We start from the raw sequence: 22,090 nt of genomic DNA on the forward strand, positions 1-22,090 counted from the left end.
TGATCTGAGCTCAATATGGAATTGGGTTTTACAGAAAGCTTGTTTATGACACTCTTGACAGTTGATTTATTCATTTGCGGTGATTAAGTCAACTGTATGCAATACCTGTATGAAAATATTTTATACAAGTAGACCATTGTGTTTATTTTGTTCCATTCTGTTAAATGTTCAGCTCTTCCAGCAGCATGATCAGGATGTCCAAGTATATAAAGAACATCATGGAATCAAGTAACTGACCAGCTGCCAAGCTGTGCACAGTGAGTACAAGTGTTTCAAGTGTTATTAGTCATATGTTTAGAATTAGAACAATACAGCAAGGAATTTGCCACATATTGTCATTGTTTAAGAAGTTGTTCAAAGCCACCTTTCATAACCAAACTGTACAATGCACTAGAGAGAGTCCCCCTTCAGTACTGTATTCACTTCTGTAAGAAGTCTTACAACACCAGGTTAAAGTCCAACAGGTTTGGTTCAAACACGAGCTTTCTGAGCGCAGCTCCTTCCTCAGGTGGAAGAGGAAGGAGCTGCGCTCCGAAAGCTCGTGTTTGAACCAAACCTGTTGGACTTTAACCTGGTGTTGTAAGACTTCTTACTGTGCTCACCCCAGTCCAACGCCGGCATCTCCACATCACGTATTCACTTCTGGCTGCTGAGAAACTGTTTTCATTGTTGGAGAAGAATCACAAGGCAGATCTGCTATCAGGGGTCTGAGGCTTGAGGATAGACTGAACAGAAGAGGAGATCTCATAGTTATATAAGATAATTAAGAGAAAGGAAACAATGAATATGGAATTCTGCTTTAATTAAATTGAGGGTTAGAAAAGGAGACTCCGCTTTAAACTAGTTAAACATGAATTAAGTTTTAATTTTTTTTTAAGAGAACCCAATTAATTTTTTCTAATTAAGGGGAAATTTAGCATGGCCAATCTGCCTAACCTGCGCATCTTTGGGTTGTGGGGGCGAAACCCACGCAGACAAGGGGGAAATGTGCAAACTCTACACAGACAGTGACCCGGGATCGAACCCAGGTCCTCAGCACCGTAGTCAGCAGAGCTAACTACTGCACTCCCGTGCCACCCAAAACACCGAGTTCTTCACACACAGGACAGACTTCCAGAGAGGTCAATGGGGACAAAAATCTTATAATCACTTAACGAATTATTAGATACAGCAGTAGAAACCTGAAGGGTCTTTTTGTTCCCTCACTAGTGATACCAACTCCCTCCCAGCCCATTGTCTCAGGCTGCACTTGATTGTGAGCAATCAAATAGGCACCCTATTTCATCCTGAGCTGAGTGTCTCCAGCTCTATGATATTGTCTGTCTACCCCTCCTGAGCACATCTAATTACAAACCCTCATCCATGCTTTTGTTAACTCCAAACTCAGATTTTCCAATGTTGTCCTGGATGGTCCAATTTCTACCCTCCATAGACTTGACCTCATCCAATATTCTGATGCATGTATCCTAACTCGTACTAAGTCTTGCTCACCCATCATCTTCTGTGTTCACTGATCCACCACTGGGCTCCCATGTCTGCTGATGCTCCCATTTTAACAGAATGTGCCTGTTCTTCCATTAAATTAATCATGGAAGATCTGTACCTTAACTCCATTTCTCTGCAATATAAATCCAAGTTGGTATTGGATGAATTCCGGTAGGCTGAACTGACCTTACTCATCTTCAATCATAATACTTTTGTGTATTTCTTGAGCCTGTTTCTCTTTCCCTTTGGCCTAACTTTCTGTCTCATCCAATTTAAATGATTGGGAATTTAATGAATTCAACCTGTCAGCACATCACCTATGGACTTGAATACAAAATGGAGGGTCCATTAGTCCTTTCATTTTAATCAATATATTAACTGTACACTTACTGTAATTATTTGTATGCTGAAATATTCATAATTTGCAATCCTTTTTTTAATACTTTAACAAAAGACAATCATCAAAATAAAAATAATGTTGCAATCCTGTCACAAAGTTCATGCTCTCGTTGTAAATTAAAGCAGCTGTTACTAATTGGGGAAAGGTTAGGACATTATTCTTAAGTATATACAGGAATTGGTTTCAACAAGTGTTGGGGAAGAAAGGGGAGTTTGTGTCTATGTTCTCTCAGTTTTGCGAATCATAGAATCATAGAATTTACAGTGCAGAAGGAGGCCATTCAGTCCATTGAGTCTGCACCGGCTCTTGGAAAGAGCACCCTACCCAAGGTCAACAACTCCACCCTATCCCCATAACCCAGTAACCCCACCCAATACTAAGGGCAATTTTGGACACTAAGGGCAATTTATCATGGCCAATCCACCTAACCTGCATATCTTTGGACTGTGGGAGGAAACCGGAGCACCCGGAGGAAACCCACGCACACACTGGGAGGATGTGCAGACTCCGCACAGACAGTGACCCAAGCCGGAATCGAACCTGGGACCCTGGAGCTGTGAAGCGATTGTGCTATCCACAATGCTACCGTGCTGCCCCACCGAATAAACCGACATTCAGGAAAGACTTGGCTCCAGATTCCTCCTTTACTCAGCAAATATGCAGCGAGTTAAAACATGGTGGCAGAAGACGAACGTCGAGCTGTGGTGGTTGGAAGCTGAAAAAGGAATTTTTGTCTCTACCGTACTGCTCTCGGCAACCTTTGGTACAAAATGGCTGAGGCTCAATGCAAATTCTCAAGCTTTGATTGTCCACCCTTTTTTCAATGACCAGTGGAAAAATGAAGTGAAAATGTGGACCTTAGTTAACTCATTATCGAAGAGGAAGCAAGGTACGGCTTTAGAAGTAAGATTATAAGTGAAGTATGGGTTCGGATCCCGGCCCTGGGTCACTGTCTGTGAGGAGTTTGCACATTCTCCCCGTGTCTGCGTGGGTTTCACCCCCACAACCCAAAGATGTGCAGGACAGGTGGATTGGCTACGCTAAATTGCCCCTTAATTGGAAAAAATAATTGGGTACTCTAAATTTTAAAAAAAAGAAGTGAAGTATTTTCGGAGCTTGATGTGATTGTCTTGGATGTTGAAGAGGGAGTAACTCTTCTGTTACAATTTAGGGATAGGATTTACAAGAAAGATGACCCGTTGAAAGCCTGCGAAGTTTGGTCAACTTTTGATAAGTTAAAGGAGACAGTCCAGCAGACAATGGAAGAGTGTACTATGAGCTCTGGATAAAAGCAAATTACTGTGGATGCAGGAATCTGAAACAAAAGAGAACATGCTGGAAAATCCCAGCAAGTCTGGCAGCATCTGTAGGGAGAGAAAAGAGCTAACATTTTGAATCCGATGACTCTGTCAAAGCTACTATGAGCTCTGATAGGTTGCATAAGATATTGACAAAGTTTGACCTAGAGATCCCCGAGACTGTGCTTGCATTCAAGTTACTGAATTGTCCACAGATTTGGCTTATAGATAGACTTCTGGTACGAACAGGAGTTCAATTTCATGGAAAAGACTCATTTAACCATTAAAAATATGTTTTTGGAAAGTAGTCGATACCAGCTACTTTCAGATCAAATAAAGGCAACTGTGTATGATGCAAAGAATGGAGGACTGCATGGCTGTGGAATTTTGCGATCGCCTGAACACTAGACGCAGACATCAGTACAAAGAAGGAATTACTGATAGGTGTATGAAGAGGGTCGCACTTTTAGCCACTTCGAGAATCAAGACATGGAGGCCTGGGATTTGAACCGTAGGCATTTGAACTCCTACAAATCCGCAGGGAATGATTAACAGGTGTTTTTATTGTGATTCCAAATATCAGTATGCAAAGAATTGCCTGAAGTGCAGAAATTGAGTCTTTGAGGTAATGTGAAATGGACAGTTCCAACGCTGGGAATGATGGAAGATTACCAGCCTGAGGGAAATTATGTTGGTTACTAGAAGCTTGGGTCTGCTGAAGGCCGTTTTGATTGCTGATTCATTCAACTGTGCGGTGTTGGATAGTGGTTGCACTGCTACAGGATGTCGGGTGGACTGGTTCAGTTGTTACTTGGACTCTCTTGACAAGGAAGATCGGCATAGTTTAAAGAGTATCAAAGCTCCACCTGCTTTTGGTTTGGGACAACAATACGGTGAAGTCTTTCAAAAGAGTGGTCAATTCAAGGAAGATAGCTGGGCTAATGCAAGCAGGGCCTCAATGAAAAACATGCAGATGAAACTAGATACGGAAAATGACGAGGCACTTGTACTCTGAAAGCTGTGGATTTATATTTCACTTGATCAAAGCATTATTGCATGCCACCGATTTTTCTCTTTGAGAAGTTTAGGCAGTATTGAGCAGCATAGTGGTTAGCACTGCTGCCTCACAGCGCCAGGGACCCAGGTTCAATTCCAGCCTTGAGTGACTTTCTGTGTGGAGCTTGCACGTTCCCCTCATGTCTGCTTGGTTTCCTCTGGATATTTTGGCTTCCACCCACAGTCCATGCTAAACTCGCCTTTAGTGTCCAAAGGTTCGGTGGGGTTACGGGATTAGGGCGGGATAGGGTGCTCTTTGATGCAGGTTGGTGCAGACCTGATGGGCTAAATGGCCTTCTTCTCCACTGTAGGAATTCTATGATTCTATAATTCTAACATCTAATCAATCCAATAAGGATTGGAAACAATAGCTTTACTGCCCTCCACTGTTTCAGTTTAATATTTCAGTTACACTTTAATGCCTCTTTAATGTCCTACAATGACAAACAAAATGGAGGTGATTTCCCTTAGAACTTCTTGTATAGCAGGATAGAACCTGTAATATTCCCAGCTGCTACACATCAGTACTAGACTGTGTAGTCATTTGCCCACTTGAGTTATTTGGAGAAGTTTTTAATTTAAAAAAAAAAATTCTAAATTGCTTTCATTTTTCTCTCTGCAGTTTATAGAAGTATTTAATTGAAGGAATGCACTGGAGTTTGAACATAAACTGTTGAAATTTGATGTGAAGCAACAGGAGGATGAAACTATTGAACAAACAGAACATCTTGGATTCACACTTGTTATTGTCTTGCCATTAATAAAAACAGATTCATTCTGGAATAAGTAAAGAGAAAGATGTTCCTCCTACAATGTCAACATTGTAACACGGTTAATTGTGAAATGAATCATCTGTTGCTAAATGAAATATTCCTGTGGTAAATAATAAATGCAGTGGAAGTTCTCATTCAATAATGTACCTGATCATTTTTATAAATGAATCAGTTTTTTAATATATGCATGTTACTTCAGGCTCCTAATAATTTTTCCTTCTCTGTTTTGTAATTCTTCCCACCTCACCCCACTCCAAAGCTCTTTATCTTCTGCCTGTGATGCAAATGCAGGAACTGTGACCCTTTGCTTTCCCAATGTGAACTGCCTTTTAAAAATATATATAAATTCCTTGTCCCAAAAACAGCTTGGCTGAAACCAGGGATTCCTTTAAGGGGTAAGCTGACAGTATACAGCTTTGTGCTACCATCTCCAGTAAATGGCTGCCTTCCAAGCAGGAAATTATATCTAGTAAGCACAATTTATTTTACCTTTTTTTATTCACTCATGGGATCTGAGCATCATTGATAAACCAATCATTTATCGTCCATCCCTATTTGCTATGAGAAAGTGGTGGTGAGCCATCTTTTTAATCCACTATATTGGTAGTGGGTGTAGGTACACTCACTGTGCTGTTAGCGAGAGAGTTCTCGGATTTTGACCCAACAATAATGAAGTGACAGCAATGTAGTTCCAAGGCAGGACAATTTGTGACTTTGAGGGGAACTTGCACAGTATGGTGCACCCATCCACCTGCTGTCCTCGCCCTTCTGTGGTAGCTTGTTCCAGTAGCCACAGTATTTATGTGACTTTTATCTCTTCTGCAACCTCACTTAATTCTCCGTTCTTCATGTTTGAGAAAATACAGTGGTAAATGTTTTAATATTGTTGCCTGAGCCCTAATCTAATGGAACAGATCCTCTGCCAATTGCAAAACCTGCCCAGTGTGCATCCTGTTGATCAACGGCAGCATATTAGACAGCATCCACAATGAACAACTGATCTGTCCAGATAACAAAGTTGGAAATTAACACTAGTAAGCATTGACAGGTTATTTGATTAGGCTTTCCTATCACCATGTACAATGTTGTCTTCACCCCTATCCAAACATGCATGTCTTCAGCCAGGAATTACTGTATAATGAGGTGTTCCAGCTTTGACCGATTTGTTTCACCCTCATTCCTAGTCCAAGCAGATTGTGGTGACTTTGGTTTCTCGCATCCAGGCAGAAGTGAGGAGTTATAATCAGTTTAACACATAGTGGCGATTAATTTTGGAAGTGCAGTTATTCATTATCTTGCAGTGCTATATTGAATATTGAACTGATTGAAAAAATTATGTTTCGCATTATAACAATAATGTTAACAGACTTCTTAACAGCGCTCTGGAGTGAATGGAATCTATTTAAACCAACAGACTTCTTAACAGCGCTCTGGAGTGAATGGAATCTATTTAAACAATTTAAACCTATAGAAAACAAAGGACATTTTAACATATTTTTCAGTAAATTGACTCTATATATATATATATATATATATATATATTATATATATATATATTGCATATATATTTATTAACATGATAATCCTCCCACATCTATCCACGCAAATGCATCCACACACACACACACCTGCATAGGGTTATCAATCGTGGCATCTCAAAGAAACTTATTAGCATGAAACCAGTGGCATATGTCAGCTGACTTGTACCAGAGTGCACTTTGCAACTCACAAAGTTGCTCAATGTATATTCGCACCTGCCACATATAATTTTGTGCTTTTCGTCTGATTAGCTGAATAGCTGAAATTGACAAACACCAGGGTTATGGAACATGCGAGTGACAAATGTGAAATTGATTAGGTTCAGATTTGGTCAGTTGACTGTATATTTTTCAGTAAATTGACTCTATTTAAAAAGTGCCCAATATAAAAACGATTGTATTTAACCAGAGACGGACGGAAAACACAATACTAAAAACAGTAACTTACAATTAACAGCGTCTATTTCAATAGAGCCCTACAGTAAACAGTCAACTGACCAAATCTGAACCTAATCAATTTCACATTTGTCGCTCGCATGTTCCATAACCCTGGTGTTTGTCAATTTCAGCTATTCAGGCGAAAAGCACAAAATTATATGTGGCAGGTGCGAATATACATATAATTATGTTGTGTAATGGACATAAGTAAGGACAAGTTTTTTTTCTACAAAGCACCGTGAGTATTTTGCCAAACCTTGCAGTGTGACAGAAATCTTTATTAAATTCTACCTCTCAAATCAGAAATTTCTCATTGTATCTGATTTGTATTGGAGTGTCTGTCTCAGCCGACCAGTGGTAAAATGCAGTTTAGATGCATTTTTCCGTCCGTCTCTGGTTAAATACAATCGTTTTTATATTGGGCACTTTTTTAATAGAGTCAATTTACTGAAAAATATGTTAAAATGTCCTTTGTTTTCTATAGGTTTAAATTGTTTAAATAGATTCCATTCACTCCAGAGCGCTGTTAAGAAGTCTGTTGGTTTAAATAGATTCCATTCACTCCAGAGCGCTGTTAAGAAGTCTGTTGGTTTAAATAGATTCCATTCACTCCAGAGCGCTGTTAAGAAGTCTGTTGACTGTACTGTTTTAATTGGGCTGGCGATGAGTTGGGCTGGCGATGAGTTGGGCTGGCGATGAGTTGGCTGCCGATGAGTCGGCGGCGATGAGTTGTCCTAGACCCTACCGCAGGTGCGAGAAATACTCAGCAGATTGGCAGCATCTATTGAGAGCGAAAAACAGAGTTAACATTGCAGGTTAAGGACTTTTCAGAACTTGGTTAGTGGGGGTGGGGGTGGGGGGGGGTGAGGCTGCCCCCAACCAGGCTGATTACATGAACGTCAGAGGGTTGAATGGGCCGGTCAAGAGGACTCGCGTGTTTGCGCATTTGAGGGGGCTGGAGGTGGACGTGGCAATGTTACAAGAGACACACCTAAAGGCTAGAGACCAGACTAGATTGAGAAAGGGGTGGGTTGGCCAAGTGTTCCACTCAGGGCTGGACTCAGACTAGGGGGGGTAGAGGTCTTGATCAATAAACGAGTGACGTTCGAGGCAGGGAGAATCGTGTCAGACATGGGGGATAGGTACATAATGGTGAGTGGGAAGCTGGAGGGGGTGCGGCATGATACTCGTGAACGTATATGCTCCAAATTGGGATGATGTGGAATTTATGAGGCGGGTGTTAGGTAAGATCCCAGATTTAGTCACATAACTTGATAATGGGGGGAGATTTTAATACAGTCATTGATCCGGAATTGGACTGGTCTATATTCAGGACAGGGAGGGTGCCAGCCGCGGCAAAGGAATTGAAGGGGTTGATGGAACAGATAGGGGGAGTAGACCCATGGCAGTTTGCACGGCCAAGGGCGAAGGAGTTTTCTTTTTTTCCCCATGTCCACAAGGTATACTGTTGCTGCTTCTGTGTGAGTGTGCTGAACACTCAATTTGGCTCTGTTTCTTGTCTAAGCTCTGGAGTCGCCAGGTGTCGTTAAGACACCGCCACAAGCTTCAAGGTGAAGTTCAAAGCAATAAAAACGTACACCAATTAGTAAGTCCAAACAACTAGAGTTTATTATAATACAATTATAATAACGACCCATGCACACGTTAAAAGGATTAAACTTATTCCTACCGCTAAACAACTAATACTTATCTCGAAGGAACTACTGGGTCAGGGAACAAGGCCTCTTACTCTGCTCTGGTCTGCAGACTTCAGATTGGTATCAATTGAAAAGGGGGGCAGGAGTGCCTATCTCTGGTAGCGGTCGTTGGGAGGCACTTACTTGTTGGTGGCTGCTGTCCGAAGGCTGGAGTAGGAGACAGGAGACTGAACCATGTGTGGGACCTTTCTTTTATAGGTCCCAGGGGATCCACTCCCCTTTGGGTGGACTCCTTTACCTGCTTGGAATCGATTGGGTCTCTTCCCAATCGATATGTTTGAACCCCCCAATCATGGGGCAGTTCCTCGGTCGCTGGGGCGGTTCTTGGGACTTATTGTTTTGGGCTCCTCTGGCGCCAAAGTGTCTGGCCTTCCATAGAATGTATCGATCTGTGTTTAACTTGTTTCCATTGTATCTGGGGATCGCCCGGTATCGCCTCATTAGTATGTTAACTGGTTTCTTTTCACAGTGCTGTCTGGTTTCTGCAACAGTCAAAGCTACAATACTCTCGCATCGACTTATTTGTTCTGAGCAGGGCTCTAATACCAGGAGTGGTGGATACTGAGTACTCGGCAATCGCAGTGTCGGATCATGCCCCACATTGGGTGGATCTACGGGTTAGTTTGGAGAGAGGACAACGCCCGCTATGGAGGCTGGATGTGGGGTTGTTAGCAGATGAAGCGATCTGTGGGCAGGTGAACAAGTCCATCCAAAACTACCTGGAAACAAATGATACGGGGGAGGTCTCTGCAGCAATGGTTTGGGAAGCTTTGAAGGCAGTGGTCAGAGGGGAATTAATCTCAATACGGGCCCACAGAGACAAGGAGGAACGGGCTGAGAGGGATAGGTCAGTTGAGGAGATACTCCAGGTGGACAGGCGATACTCGGAGGCCCCGGACGGGGGGCTACTGAGGGAGCGGCGGAGTTTGGGCTGTTGACTACAGGGAAAGCAGTGGAACAGCTGGAGGAAGGCAAGGGGGCCGATTTATGAGTATGGGGAAAAGGCAAGCAGAATGTTAGCGCACCATCTCAGAAAAAGCGAGGTGGCTGGAGAGAGTAAAGTTTAGAGGTGGGATTACGGTCCTGAACCCAGTGTGGGTGAATGAGGTGTTTAAGGAATTTTACAGCAAGTTATATGAGTCAGAACCCCTGGCTGGGGTGGAGGGTATGAGGCAGTTTTTGGGTCAGTTGAGGTTCCCGAGGGTGGATGAGGATCTGGTGGAAGGGCTGGGAGCCCCGATTGAAATTGAGGGGCTGGGGGGCATGCAGTCGGGCAAGGCCCCAGGGCCGGATGGCTACCTGGTGGAATTCTATAAGAAGTTTTCAGAGATTGAGCCCACTGCTGGTGAGGACATTTAATGAAGCAAGAGAGAAGGGAGTCCTCCCCCCAACAATGTCGCAGGCCTCGATTTCATTGATCCTGAAACGGGAGAAGGATCCGGAGCAATGCGGGTCATACAGATCAATTTCTCTACTGAATGTGGACGCCAAACTGCTGGCTGAGATACTGGCCACAAGGATAGAGGATTGTATCCCAGGGGTGATAGGGTAAAGCCAGACAGGATTTGTAAAGGGCAGGCAACTAACGTCCAATGTTCAAAGGCTTTTAAATGTTGTTATGATGCCCTCAGAAGGAGGGAAGATGGAGGTGGTGGTAGCGATGGATGCGGAGAAGGCTTTTGGTTGGGTGGAGTGGGATTACCTGTGGGAGGCGCTGGAAGGTTTGGGTTTTGTGAGGGCTTCATTGACTGGGTCCGGTTGCTCTATCAGGCACCAGTAGCGAGTGTGCGTACGAACCGGCTTAGGTTAGGGTATTTTAAACTACACCAAAGGACGAGGCAAGGGTGCCCTTCTCCCAGCTACTGTTTGCTTTGGCCATGGCGTTAAGAGCCTCTAGGAACTGGAAAGGGCTGGTTCCGGGGGTGTGGGGCGGGTGGAACACCGGGTCTCGCTTTACACAGATGACCTGCTCTTGTATATTTCAGGCCCGTTGGAGGGGATGGGGAAGTTATGCGGATCCTCGGGGAATTTGGTAATTTTTCGGGGTATAAATTGAACATGGGGAAAGCAAAATGTTTGCGATCCAGGCAAGAGGGCAGAAGAAGAGACTGGGAGAGCTGCCGTTTAGAATGGTAGGAAGGAGCTTTCGATATCTGGGAATCCAGGTGGCCCGGGAATGGGAGGCACTGCACGAGTTAAACCTATCTTGGCTCATAGAACAAATGAAAGAGGACTTAAGAGATGGGACATGCTCCCGCTCTCACTGATAGGGAGGGTAGACTGTGAAAATGATGGTCCTCCCCAGATTTCTGTTTGTCTTTCAGTGCCTCCCCATCTTCATCCTGAGGGCCTTTTTCAAGTGGGTTAATAAGGTTATTTCGGGCTTTGTGTGGCTGGGTAAAACCCCACGAGTGAAGAAAGTGTTGCTGGTGCGTAGTCGGGGGAGGGTGGGTTGGCGCTGCCGAACTTTCGCAATTACTATTGGACGGCTAATATAGCCATGATTAGAAGTGGGTAGTGGGGGAGGAGTGTTGTGGGAGCAGATGGAGGCGGTGTCATGTGACGACACAAGTTTGGGAGCACTAATAATGGCACCTCTTCTGTTCTCGCTGACCCGATACTCCACAAATCCGGTGGTGGTGGCGACTCTGAGAATCTAGGGCAGTGGAGGGAGCATCGGTTTTGACCCTGATTTATAATAACCATCGGTTTGTACCGGATAGGCTGGTTGGTGGGTTCCGCAGATGGCAAAGGGCAGGAGTTAGGAGAATGGGGGACCTATTTATAGATGGGAGCTTCCCCAGCTTGAAAGCCTTGGAGGATAAATTTGAACTGCCAGCAGGGTTTAGGTATCTTCAGGTGCAAGGCTTCTTGAGAAGGCAGGTCCCAACCTTCCCGCTGCTGCCGCCACGGGAGATACAGGACAGAGTAGTCTCCATTACCTGGGTGAGAGAGGGGAAGGTATCAGATATTTTTTTATTTTTTTAAATAATTTTTATTCAGATTTTCACAAAATATCAATAACAGAAAATATTAACAAAAAACAAAAAAAAATTAACAATTAAGAAAAACAAAAAAGAACACCCCCCCCCCGTTAAATACAAAAGGAAGAAAGAGATTAACACCCGTCAGAACCCAAGAACACATGTACACGCCCCTTCAACCCAACCCACTGAAATTACCCCCGGGTTGCTGCTGCTGGCCGTTTTTTTCTCCTACCGTTCTGCCAGGAAATCCAGGAAAGGCTGCCACCGCCTGAAAAACCCCTGTACTGATCCCCTCAGGGCAAATTTCACCCTCTCCAATTTGATGGACCCCGCCATATCGTTGATCCAGGCCTCCACACTTGGGGGCCTCGCATCCTTCCACTGAAGAAGAATCCTCCGCCGGGCTACTAGGGATGCAAAGGCCAGAACACAGGCCTGTTTCGCCTCCTGCACTCCCGGCTCCACTGCAACCCCAAATATTGCGAGTCCCCAGCCTGGCTTGACCCTGGATCCTACCACCCTCGACACCGTGCTTGCTATCCCCTTCCAGAATTCCCCCAGCGCTGGGCATGCCCAGAACACATGGGCATGGTTCGCTGGGCTCCCTGAGCACCTAGTACACCTGTTTTCACCCCCAAAGAACCTATTCATCCTCGTCCCGGTCATATGAGCCCTATGTAGCACCTTGAACTGTATGAGGCTAAGCCTTGCACATGAAGAGGAGGAGTTCACTCTTTCCAGAGCATCCGCCCACAGGCGATACTGATGTGGGTTAACCCCTCGTGGACCTTAGGCCCACTGTCACTGCTCCTCAGCTGTCCCCCTGCTCACAGGGCTTGACTCCAGCTAAATAGTACCTGTGGAGGAACAGAGGGGAATGGGTAGAAACAGAACAGGAACTGAGAAATTACAGAGAAACAAAGAGACACAAATAAGAGAGCAGACACGACGATTTATGTCCTGTTTAAACTGGACCAGCAGTTCAAATTCCCTAGTAAATGGAACGATCCTAATCTTATAGAAAGCAGTTACCCCGAACCCGGGCCCCTGTCAATTACTTGTCAGTAAGAAGTCTTACAACATCAGGTTAAAGTCCTTTGTTTCAAATCACTAGCTTTTGGAGCACTGCTCCTTCCTCAGCAGTGCTCAGCCTAGTCCAACGCCGGCATCTTCACGTCATAATTACCTGTCAGTTTCACTTTGTGCGAAAACAGTTTGTCACTTTCTGCTGGCGTGTTCGAAGTTGCATCAACATGTAGTCTCAATTTAACCGAAATGAGTTCATCGCTACATCTGACACGGTCAGCGGCGTGCAGAGGGGGGGGGGGGCCGACGGTGCGTTGGCCCCGGGCATCCATTGGATGGGGGCATCAGCAGATCTTCCTCAAGGCTCCCCTTCCTCCCAGCTGCCTTGTCTTTGTTTGAGAGAGAGAGAGAGAGAGGGGGAGATTGTGGGGACAGACAGAGAGAGAGAGACAGAGAGAGGGAGTCCCATCCGTCCTCTGGCTGAGAGCAGGGCTTTGGTGAGTATATTGCAATCTGCCTAAACCCAGGAATATTGCCTGGTTAGAATGCAGAGGGAAATGCTGGGATCCCGGGGTGGGAGATGTGTCTGGATTTGTCTATTTCTGCTTCAGCCTCTGCGATTTCAGGTCAGTTTCACAACAACAGGAGAAAAGCGCGGAGAGAGAGGGAAAAACTTTTGGCAAAGTTTTGGAAACTTTTTTGCGTCCGTTTCTGTGCATTTCTCCCTCTCCTCTCTCTCACTTTCCCTCTCTCTCTCACTCACTTTCCCTCTCTCTCTCTCTCTCCCCGGCCGCATGCCTCCCCTCCCTCTCTCTCTCCTTTAACCTGGGGGTTGTGAATTTTGTCCTAATCATCTTTTGGCCAGAATGTGCCCATCGCTGAGCCCGGGGCTTGGAGAGTTTTAACTGTTGTTGGATGTTTGAACCATCCTGTTGGAAGGTCCGGGGCTGGGAGGGAGGGAGAGAGAGTGAGTGTGGAAGAGGAGGAGGGGCAGGGTTCTGCGCTGTGAATTATAAAGGCACCTTTTCTAATCCTGGGGAGAAACAACCTTTTGAAGAGTCTGAGGAAATAAGCAGGAATTTGGATTAATTCTGCCTCCCCACCCCCTGGGCCTCTTTCTCCTCCCTCCCCTTTTCTCCTCTCTCCCCCTTTCTCCTCACTCTCTCTCACATTCTCTTCATCCTGCCCTTTGTTCCAGAGCTATTTGACCCCCCTGTGCACTGGCACAGATTTACAGTGCGGTTTAGGTTCTGTGTTTACCCCAGGTGTGGGGGCGGGGAAAAGAGGGAGGGTTTGGCATTCCTCAGGGGCACTGCATTGAACCACCCCTACCCCCTCCCAAATCATCCTCCATCTAACCTCATCCACGTGGAGGGGAGGGGGTGATCTTCTATAATGCACCAATATAGTTCTTACGTTTGGGTCTGGGCATCAGGTACTAGCTAGTTGCCTTGGGAGGCATCACATCAGAGCCCCTGTCCATCCACCCCCCACCCCCCAGGCCCGCAAGTTTCTCCTTCCTGGAGTTTCCAGCTGGAGATGTATTTGAGTTTGTCCACACCAGGACCGTGAAGCCACAGCCACAGGTCATGTATCCCTCCCCAATTATTTTGCTCCCAATATACAATCAACGTGAAACAAATAATGGGTGAAGGTCACAGGATGGCAGAAGACTGACATCCACTAATGAAAAATAAAAGTTGCACTCGGTACTTGTTGGAATTGTTTGGCATGTCGCTGCTTGTTTTCGGCCTTTCAATTTCCATTTTCCATTTGCAAGTCATGAAGAGCTAGACGGGGAAGAGTTTGTAATCCACCATCCCTCCATTTAATTTCCTGTCAGCCTAATCAGGTTGCTTTCACCCACAGCTGCCTTGGTGGTTTGCTTTGCAATGTTTCTGGAAGAGTGGGGAGGGAGGAGATTAATCACTGCAAACAAATATCTTCACTTTCATCACTGGTTTTCTTCTATACAGACAGAGAGAAAAGGGGGCCGGGCTTCGAGCATTTTATTGCTTCTTAATATGGGGTTAGGTTTTAATAAAAGTTACACGGTCTCTGACCAAATTGATTTTGTGCAGTTATCCATGTCACAAGGAAACGCGTTTGCCGGTGTAACTGCCTGAAGGATTTTGCTGTCCCTTGGCCCCAGTGAGAGCGTTGTGAAATGCATTCAAAAGTGTGGCCTCGGAGGAACTATAATGACACAATGCAGGACTGACCTTGCTTTAAGACAAGTGCTATTGCCATGCGCATAAAGTGGGGGGGGGGGGGTTTGGTGCTACTTGAGTCTATGGGGCATACAATCAAGATTTGCCCCGGGCATCACCAGACCTCTGCACGCCACTGCGCCCACGTCCCCTCCTCAATCTCCTCACCCAGCTCCTCTTCCCATTTAGCCTTCAGCTCCTCCATCGAGGCCTCGTCTACCTCCTGCATCACTTGGTATATGTCCGAAATCCTCCCCCCTCCAACCCACACCCCCGAAAGCACCCTGTCCTGGACCCCATGTGGGGGCAACAGAGGGAACCCCACCACCTGCCGCCTGGCAAACGCCCTTACCTGCATGTACCTAAAAATGTTCCCTGAGGGGAGCCCGAAATTCTCCTCTAACTCACCTAGGCTCGCAAACTTCCCATCTACAAACAGGTCCCTCAACCTCCTAACACCTGCCCTGTGCTAACTCAGGAACCCGCCATCGATTCTCCCTGGAACAAACCGGTGGTTCCCCTGTATCGAGGACCACATCGGGACCCCCACCTCCCCCCCTGTGCCGTCGCCATTGCCCCCAAATTATGAGGGTAGCCGCCACCACCGGGCTCGTGGTATACCTTGTTGGAGGGAGCGGCAACGGTGTTGTTACAAGCGCCTCCAAGCTCGTGTCCACAGATGACGCCATCTCCATCCTCTTCCATGCTGCCCATTCCCCGTCCATTACCCACTTACGCACCATCGCTGCATTGGCAGACCAATAGTACCCACAGAGGTTGGGCAGCGCCAGCACCCCCTATCCCTGCCCCGTTCCAAAAACACTCTACTCACCCTCGGGGTCCCGTGCGCCCATACAAATCCCGTAATACTCCTGTTGACCCTCCTAAAAATGGCCTTCAGGATAAGGATGGGGAGGCACTGGAACAGGAACAAAAACCTCGGGAGCACCGTCATCTTGCCTGACTGCACCCTGCCCGCCAGCGACAGCGGCAACATGTCCCATCTTTTAACCTCCTCCTCCATTTGCTCCACCAGCCTTGTAAGGTTAAGTTTGTGTAGGGCCCCCCAGCCCCTGGCCACCTGGACTCCCAGGTACCTAAAGCTCCTCTCCGCCGAACCCATAGGGAGAGGGGGGAGCAGAGGGAGAAGGAGAGACTGATAGGGGAGATGGTGAGGGTGGATAGGAGATATGCGGAGGCTCCAGAGGAGGGATTGCTGGGGGAGAGGCGTAGCCTTCAGGCCAGGTTCGACCTATTGACTACCAGAAAGGCGGAAGCTCAGTGGAGGAAAGCACAGGGGGGGGTGTATGAGTATGGGGAGAAGGCGAGCAGGATGCTGGCACAACAGCTCCGAAAGCGGGACGCGGCCAGGGAGATTGGGGGAGTGATGGATAGAGCTGGGAAGGTGGTGCGGAGGGGGGTAGATGTTAATGGGGTCTTCAGGGACTTCTATGGGGAACTGTACCGGTCGGAACCCCCGGTGGAGGGGGGTGGAATGGGGCGCTTCTTGGACAAGCTGCGATTTCCAAGGGTGGAGGAGGAGCAGGTGGAAGGACTGGGGGCGCCGATCGAGCTGGAGAAGGTGGTTAAAGGGATAGGGAGCATGCAGTCGGGGAAGGCGCCGGGGCCGGATGGGTTTCCGGCGGAATCTTATAAAAGGTATGTGGACCTGTTGGGCCCCCTGTTGGTCCGGACCTTTAACGAGGCAAGGGAGGGGGGGAGGCTTTGCCCCCAACTATGTCACGGGCGCTGATATCCTTGATCCTGAAGCGGGACAAGGACCCTCTGCAGTGCGGGTCATATAGGCTGATCTCGCTGCTAAATGTCGACGCCAAGCTGCTGGCAAAGATCCTAGCCACAAGAATAGAGGATTGCGTGCCCGGGGTCATTCATGAGGACCAGATGGGGTTTGTGAAGGGAAGGCAGTTGAATACGATTGTGCGAAGGCTCCTCAACGTTATTATGATGCCGGCTGTGGAAGGGGAGGCGGAGATAGTGGTGGCATTGGATGCGGAGAAGGCCTTTGATAGAGTTGAGTGGGAGTATCTGTGGGAGGTGTTGGAGAGGTTTGGGTTTGGGGAGGGGTTTATCCGTTGGGTGAGGCTGCTCTACGAGGCCCCGATGGCGAGTGTAGCCACAAATAGGAGGTCGGAGTACTTTTGGCTGTACCAGGGGACGAGACAGGGGTGCCCCCTGTCCCCCTTGCTCTTCGCGTTGGTGATTGAGCCCCTGGCCATGGGCATTGAGGGAGTCAGGGAACTGGAGGGGCCTGGTGCGGGGTGGGGAGGAGCATCGAGTGTTGCTTTATGCGGACGACCTGTTGCTGTATGTGGCCGACCCGGTGGGGGGGATGCCGGAGGTGATGAGGATTCTTAGTGAATTCGGGGGTTTCTCTGGGTATAAGTTGAACCTGGGCAAGAGCGAGTTGTTCGTTGTACATCCGGGGGATCAGGAGGAGGGGATTGGTAGGCTCCCACTGAAGCAGGCAGGGAAGAGCTTCAGGTACCTAGGTGTCCAGGTGGCTGGGAGTTGGGGGGCCCTGCACAATCTCAACCTCACAAGGTTGGTGGAGCCAGGTTACCCAATGCAGCAGAGGACATATGGTTTAGGACTGCTCCCAGTAATGCATATATCGGTTTTAGTGACTTAAGCAGGATTTTTTATTAACCTTAGGTATCAGTTATTACTGGGTGAAGAACATGCCAACGTTTTCTCTCTTGGAACTGGACTTCATATGGCTGCAGGTCTCTGATGTTTATTGTTACATGCTCTGAAACGACTATATCCACAAGATTCTTAAAACTGAGAATTATTGTAGCTGAGGCTCTTTATTCCAAGTTTCTTCCTTTTTGTCATGTGGACCATCTTGCAAGTTTGCTTTAAATTTCTCCCTTCCAATTTCTCCTCTTTGCCTCATGCACGTTTGCGCAGCTGAATAGCCCGATGCCCTGCTGGCGCCTTCTCATGACAACATCCAGGACTTTGAGACAATGTGGTGAGTTTCATTCTGTCACCAGCGCAGCTGAATCTGACCCCACATTTACCCGATGTCTACACATTTCCGTAGAAGTGACTGGCTGATATTTCTTTCTTCCCTCCATAAGAGGCACTGAGGCCAATTATGGCATTCCGACCACTGCCTGTCCGGAGGCCAATCAACAGCACAGACTTGGGAGATTTCATCATTGGGCATGTAGCTGGGTTTACCGAGTCATTTAACAATGATGTGGAGATTGGACATTGGCTTTGGACTCGGGTGGCACAGTAGGAAGTCTTGCAACACCAGGGTAAAGTCCAACAGGACAGGTTTATTTGGAATAATAATAATAAGCGTAGCTCCTACATCAGTTTATTTTACAATGTGAACAATCCATTTCAGATAATGGGCTGTCCTTTAAATTGCAGGGTCCCTGGAGAAAGATAGAATTTGTCGACTCGGCGCTATACACCCAGATCAATGAATCTTACGTGAAATTTCAAATAATGTGGTTTGGATTCTGTGTTCAAGTTCCTGGTTAGATTAACTAGTGACATTGTCTGTATTAAAAATGATCAATCAGCATAAAATGAGTATATTGCATTACACTGTGAATTTTTTAATATCACCGTGGTTCTGAGAACATGAATAAGAAGATTTTAATGTCCCCATTTTATCATAATCTTTATTGTCACAAGTAGGCTTACATCAACAGTGCAATGAAGTTACTGTGGAAAGCCCCTTCTAACAAATCAAAAAAATTGATATGGTGGTGGGGTGGCCGTGACTTCATTTCCCTTGATGCTGATGTGAGTTAATTGAAAACGTTAAATAATTAATGCCTCCACTTTATAAGTCAAAAACAAAAATGACTTCAATTTCACACAAAAAACAGACGGGAAAGTGCTGGTTTGCTTTGCACTAATTCAGACAGTTTATGCAAGAAAGGAAACACAGATGGCCATTAAGTCAGCTAAACCTGAGCTGGGGCTCACTATTCCTGGCCAAAGGAGGGGCAAACTTCAGTCAACCTATTAATGCCTTTTAATTCCCGCCCGGAAGTGAATGTCTGGCTGCTGGGTGTCAATAGCACTGTCCTTGGCTGCGAACCTCCCCCCACCCAGTGGCTAAAGAGCCTCTCACCATGCCAGTTTCCCCACAGGAATGTGACAGGCACCTGTCCTATTCCTGCTCATTTTCTTACTTGCAGGGTTAGTTAGTCCTGTCTGAATTTTGTGAGGCGGGAGCTGATTTGGACTGGCAGGTGAATTGTAAATTAAGCCACCAAGATCTGACAGCATCAGCAATTTAAATAGGCAAATTGATACAAAAAGGCTCGACACAAGGCTTCACAGAGGACAGTAACATATTCGCAGGTCCTACCCATTTGGATTCGGGGGGAGGATTGCGGTGATAGAATCGGCACAATTTTAAGTCAAAGAAGTGTCATGTGCTTCTCCAGTTGAGCTTCCCAAAATATCCCAACACACGAAGTGCTGGAACTCGGTGTCTACAATGTGTTATGTTGTGCGGTTTGCCATTGGAGAGCTGATGTGGTTACAGCACACTGCAGCTTTGGGACATTGTGCTCGGCTGTTTAATAACAATTCGGGTTGTTTTGTGTGTGTTCATGCAGGAGCAGCCACACAGTAGGAGCGACCTCTGAGGCTGCGCTGCCTACACACACTCTTCCGCTGGCGCTGGACGTGACGCTGCGAGAGGTTGGATCAGGCAGAGGTGGCGAGGGGGAGAGAGAGGGAGGGAAAGAGCCCGGGATCTCCTGCTCTGAACCAGCACAGCGCCGAGTGTTGCAAGCACCCTCTCCATTCACTACCCCAAATCCACCAGCATTGTCACAATGTACCTCTGCAGGACCGCCTGGCACAACCTGGTGCCCTTGACAAGGGTCCCGTCCTCCTCACGGTTCATCAGGAACGTGTACAGAAATGGTGAGTGCTGCTGCTTGTCTGAATAACTCTAAAAGCGTAGGTTTATTTATTTGTTCTAAATAATAGCAGTGGAGGAGCTGTCAGAGGTTTCACTCGGTGCTGTTGATGGTGGGTTGCAAGTTTAATAAATAATGATTGTATCATCACAGCATCTCTGTAAAATATCAATATTTCAGCAATTAGCCATGTACCATTAGTTTTAAAGGAACAGAAGATTTTGGGGGGATAAGTAATGCACAGCCATGGGGGTCAGTGTGTTGAATGGGAGTAAAGCTGCAGTGAACTCGTTGTCCTACAGAGAAATACAGCCAAGGTCACACGCTCCATTTCAAAAAGGCTGATCCTTATTCTCAAAGCGATGCCTTTTGGAGCAATATAGCGGTGGACGGCTTTTAATATCCGGTTTTGTGTCAGAACGGATAAAACTCGCGTGTGTGTGTTTAAAGCTTGTTATGAAAGCATTCAGCCCCGGGCACATGGAGATGCTTTGCTGAATCAGCGCCAGAGAGCAGGACATTTCCACCCATTCCCCTCCCTCCCTCCCTCCCTCCCTGTCAATCCAGCAACCGGTTTGAAAACCTCCTAAAGTTCCATCATTTCGTTAGGTCGCCCGGGAAGGCATGGAAAAGTGATCAGATTGTCACTGGGGTAGGGGCTGAATGAATGGGTGTTACTGTTAAGTTAATTGTCCTGCCTTGCCAATGATTGATTTGATAGTAAATTGAAGAGAGGTGGATAAACAAACGGCAGACCGTAGCTGTGTTTATTTTAGAGATGACTCTCTCTGTGCCAGGTGTCCTTGCCCCCTTTCTCTCTCTCTCTCTCTCTCTCTCCCTGACTGCCAGAAATTGAAACACTAGCCCAAAGTGCTATTGGAGCTACTGGCTAGCGACCGGATCCAGGGACAACAAGCTAGGGGAAACCATGTGTTGCCTGCCTCATGTGAGAGGTGCCGGAAGCCTTTTCTAGTCTAGAAAACCCAAAGTCTAGCAGCCCAATATGATCTGAAATAAAACCAGAAAATGCTGGATAAACTCAGCAGGTCTGGCAGCATCGGTAGAGAAACAGAGTTAATGTGACTCATCGGCAGAGGAAATGTTTACCACCAGCATCACTATTTTGCTTTTATCCCAGTATCATCTTGCCTAACAAACCCAAAAGAAGTCCAATATACCTAATTAATAATATTTTAATAATCTTTATTGTCACAAGTAGGCTTTCATTAACACTGCAATGAAGTTACTGTGAAAAGTCCCTCGTCGCCACATTCCGGCGCCTGTTCGTGTACATAGAGGGAGTATTCAGAATGTCCAATTCACTTAACAGCACGTCTTTTGGAACTTGTGGGAGGAAATCCGCACAGACACAGGAAGAACGTGCAGACTCCGCACAGACAGTGACCCAAGTGGGAATCGAACCTGAGACCATGGCGCTGTGAAGTGACAGTGCTAACCACTGTGCCACCATGCCACCATATTGTATTTCTACACCCGTTGTGTATTTTATGTTTGCCCTATTGTGTATTTTCTTTTCATGTACAGAATGATCTGTCTGAGTAGGTTCTCTACATTGAACAGTTTTTCCTTAGCAGAACCTGAATTCTCTTGGCGGTCTTTCAAGCTTGCATTCTTCAATTTTGCTTCTGCTAATCGTTTCTGAGACGCTACACACTCCTTTGTGAGAGCTTTCTCTTGAAAATGTTCACGTTTTTCTTCACATTCTAGGTTTTTGATGTTAATTTCAGCTATGTTGTTTTCCTACATCTCAATGATGCTTAGTAAGTTTGAGGCATTCAGTGCTTTTCCTTCAAGTTCCATGATCTGTCTGCAGCATCAAATTTACATTTTCCAATCCTACTTCTGCATTTTCTTTCTCTGTCTGTAGCAGAGCTTTGTCCTTGATTCTGACCTCCCTGTTGGCCACGTCTGTCTCCAATAAAGTCTTACCTTGTTTCAGTTCTGTTATCGTGCTAAGAACATAAGAACTAGGAGCAGGATTAGACAATTCAGCCCCTTGAGCCCAATATGATCGTGGCTGATATCCTCTCAGCCTCATCTCCACCATCCTGCCCATTCTCCATAACCCTTCAACCCATTACTAATTAATAATCTCTTCCTTAACTTTACTCAATGTCCCAGCATCCACCAGACTCTGGAGTAGTGAATTCCACAGATTCACGACCGTTTGAAAGAAATGATTTTTCCTCATCTCGGTTTTAAATCTGCTAGCTCTTAT

The 22,090-nt window shown here is 46.4% G+C and overlaps 1 protein-coding gene and 1 long non-coding RNA gene across 3 annotated transcripts in view; both read left to right on the top strand.

Annotated features, from left to right (window-relative positions):
* The first annotated feature begins 226 nt into the window (after positions 1 to 226).
* LOC119963411 lies at positions 227 to 5,151 on the top strand. Its single transcript, XR_005460095.1, has 2 exons — positions 227 to 257; positions 4,862 to 5,151. It is a non-coding gene; the product is annotated as an uncharacterized LOC119963411 (long non-coding RNA).
* Positions 5,152 to 19,043: 13,892 nt separating this feature from the next.
* The window catches only part of LOC119963412 (mitochondria-localized glutamic acid-rich protein), a 46,290-nt gene continuing 43,243 nt past the window's right edge, over positions 19,044 to 22,090 (top strand). The window contains exon 1 of one of the 2 annotated variants that reach the window (XM_038792489.1): positions 19,044 to 19,855. In XM_038792489.1, coding sequence (XP_038648417.1) covers positions 19,765 to 19,855 — 91 coding nt within the window. In that variant the 5' untranslated portion in view covers positions 19,044 to 19,764. The remainder of the gene's footprint in view (positions 19,856 to 22,090) is intronic. The other variant, XM_038792488.1, reaches the window with a different exon arrangement.

This window comes from Scyliorhinus canicula, chromosome 3, assembly GCF_902713615.1.
Source record: "Scyliorhinus canicula chromosome 3, sScyCan1.1, whole genome shotgun sequence".
Taxonomy (NCBI): domain Eukaryota; kingdom Metazoa; phylum Chordata; class Chondrichthyes; order Carcharhiniformes; family Scyliorhinidae; genus Scyliorhinus; species Scyliorhinus canicula.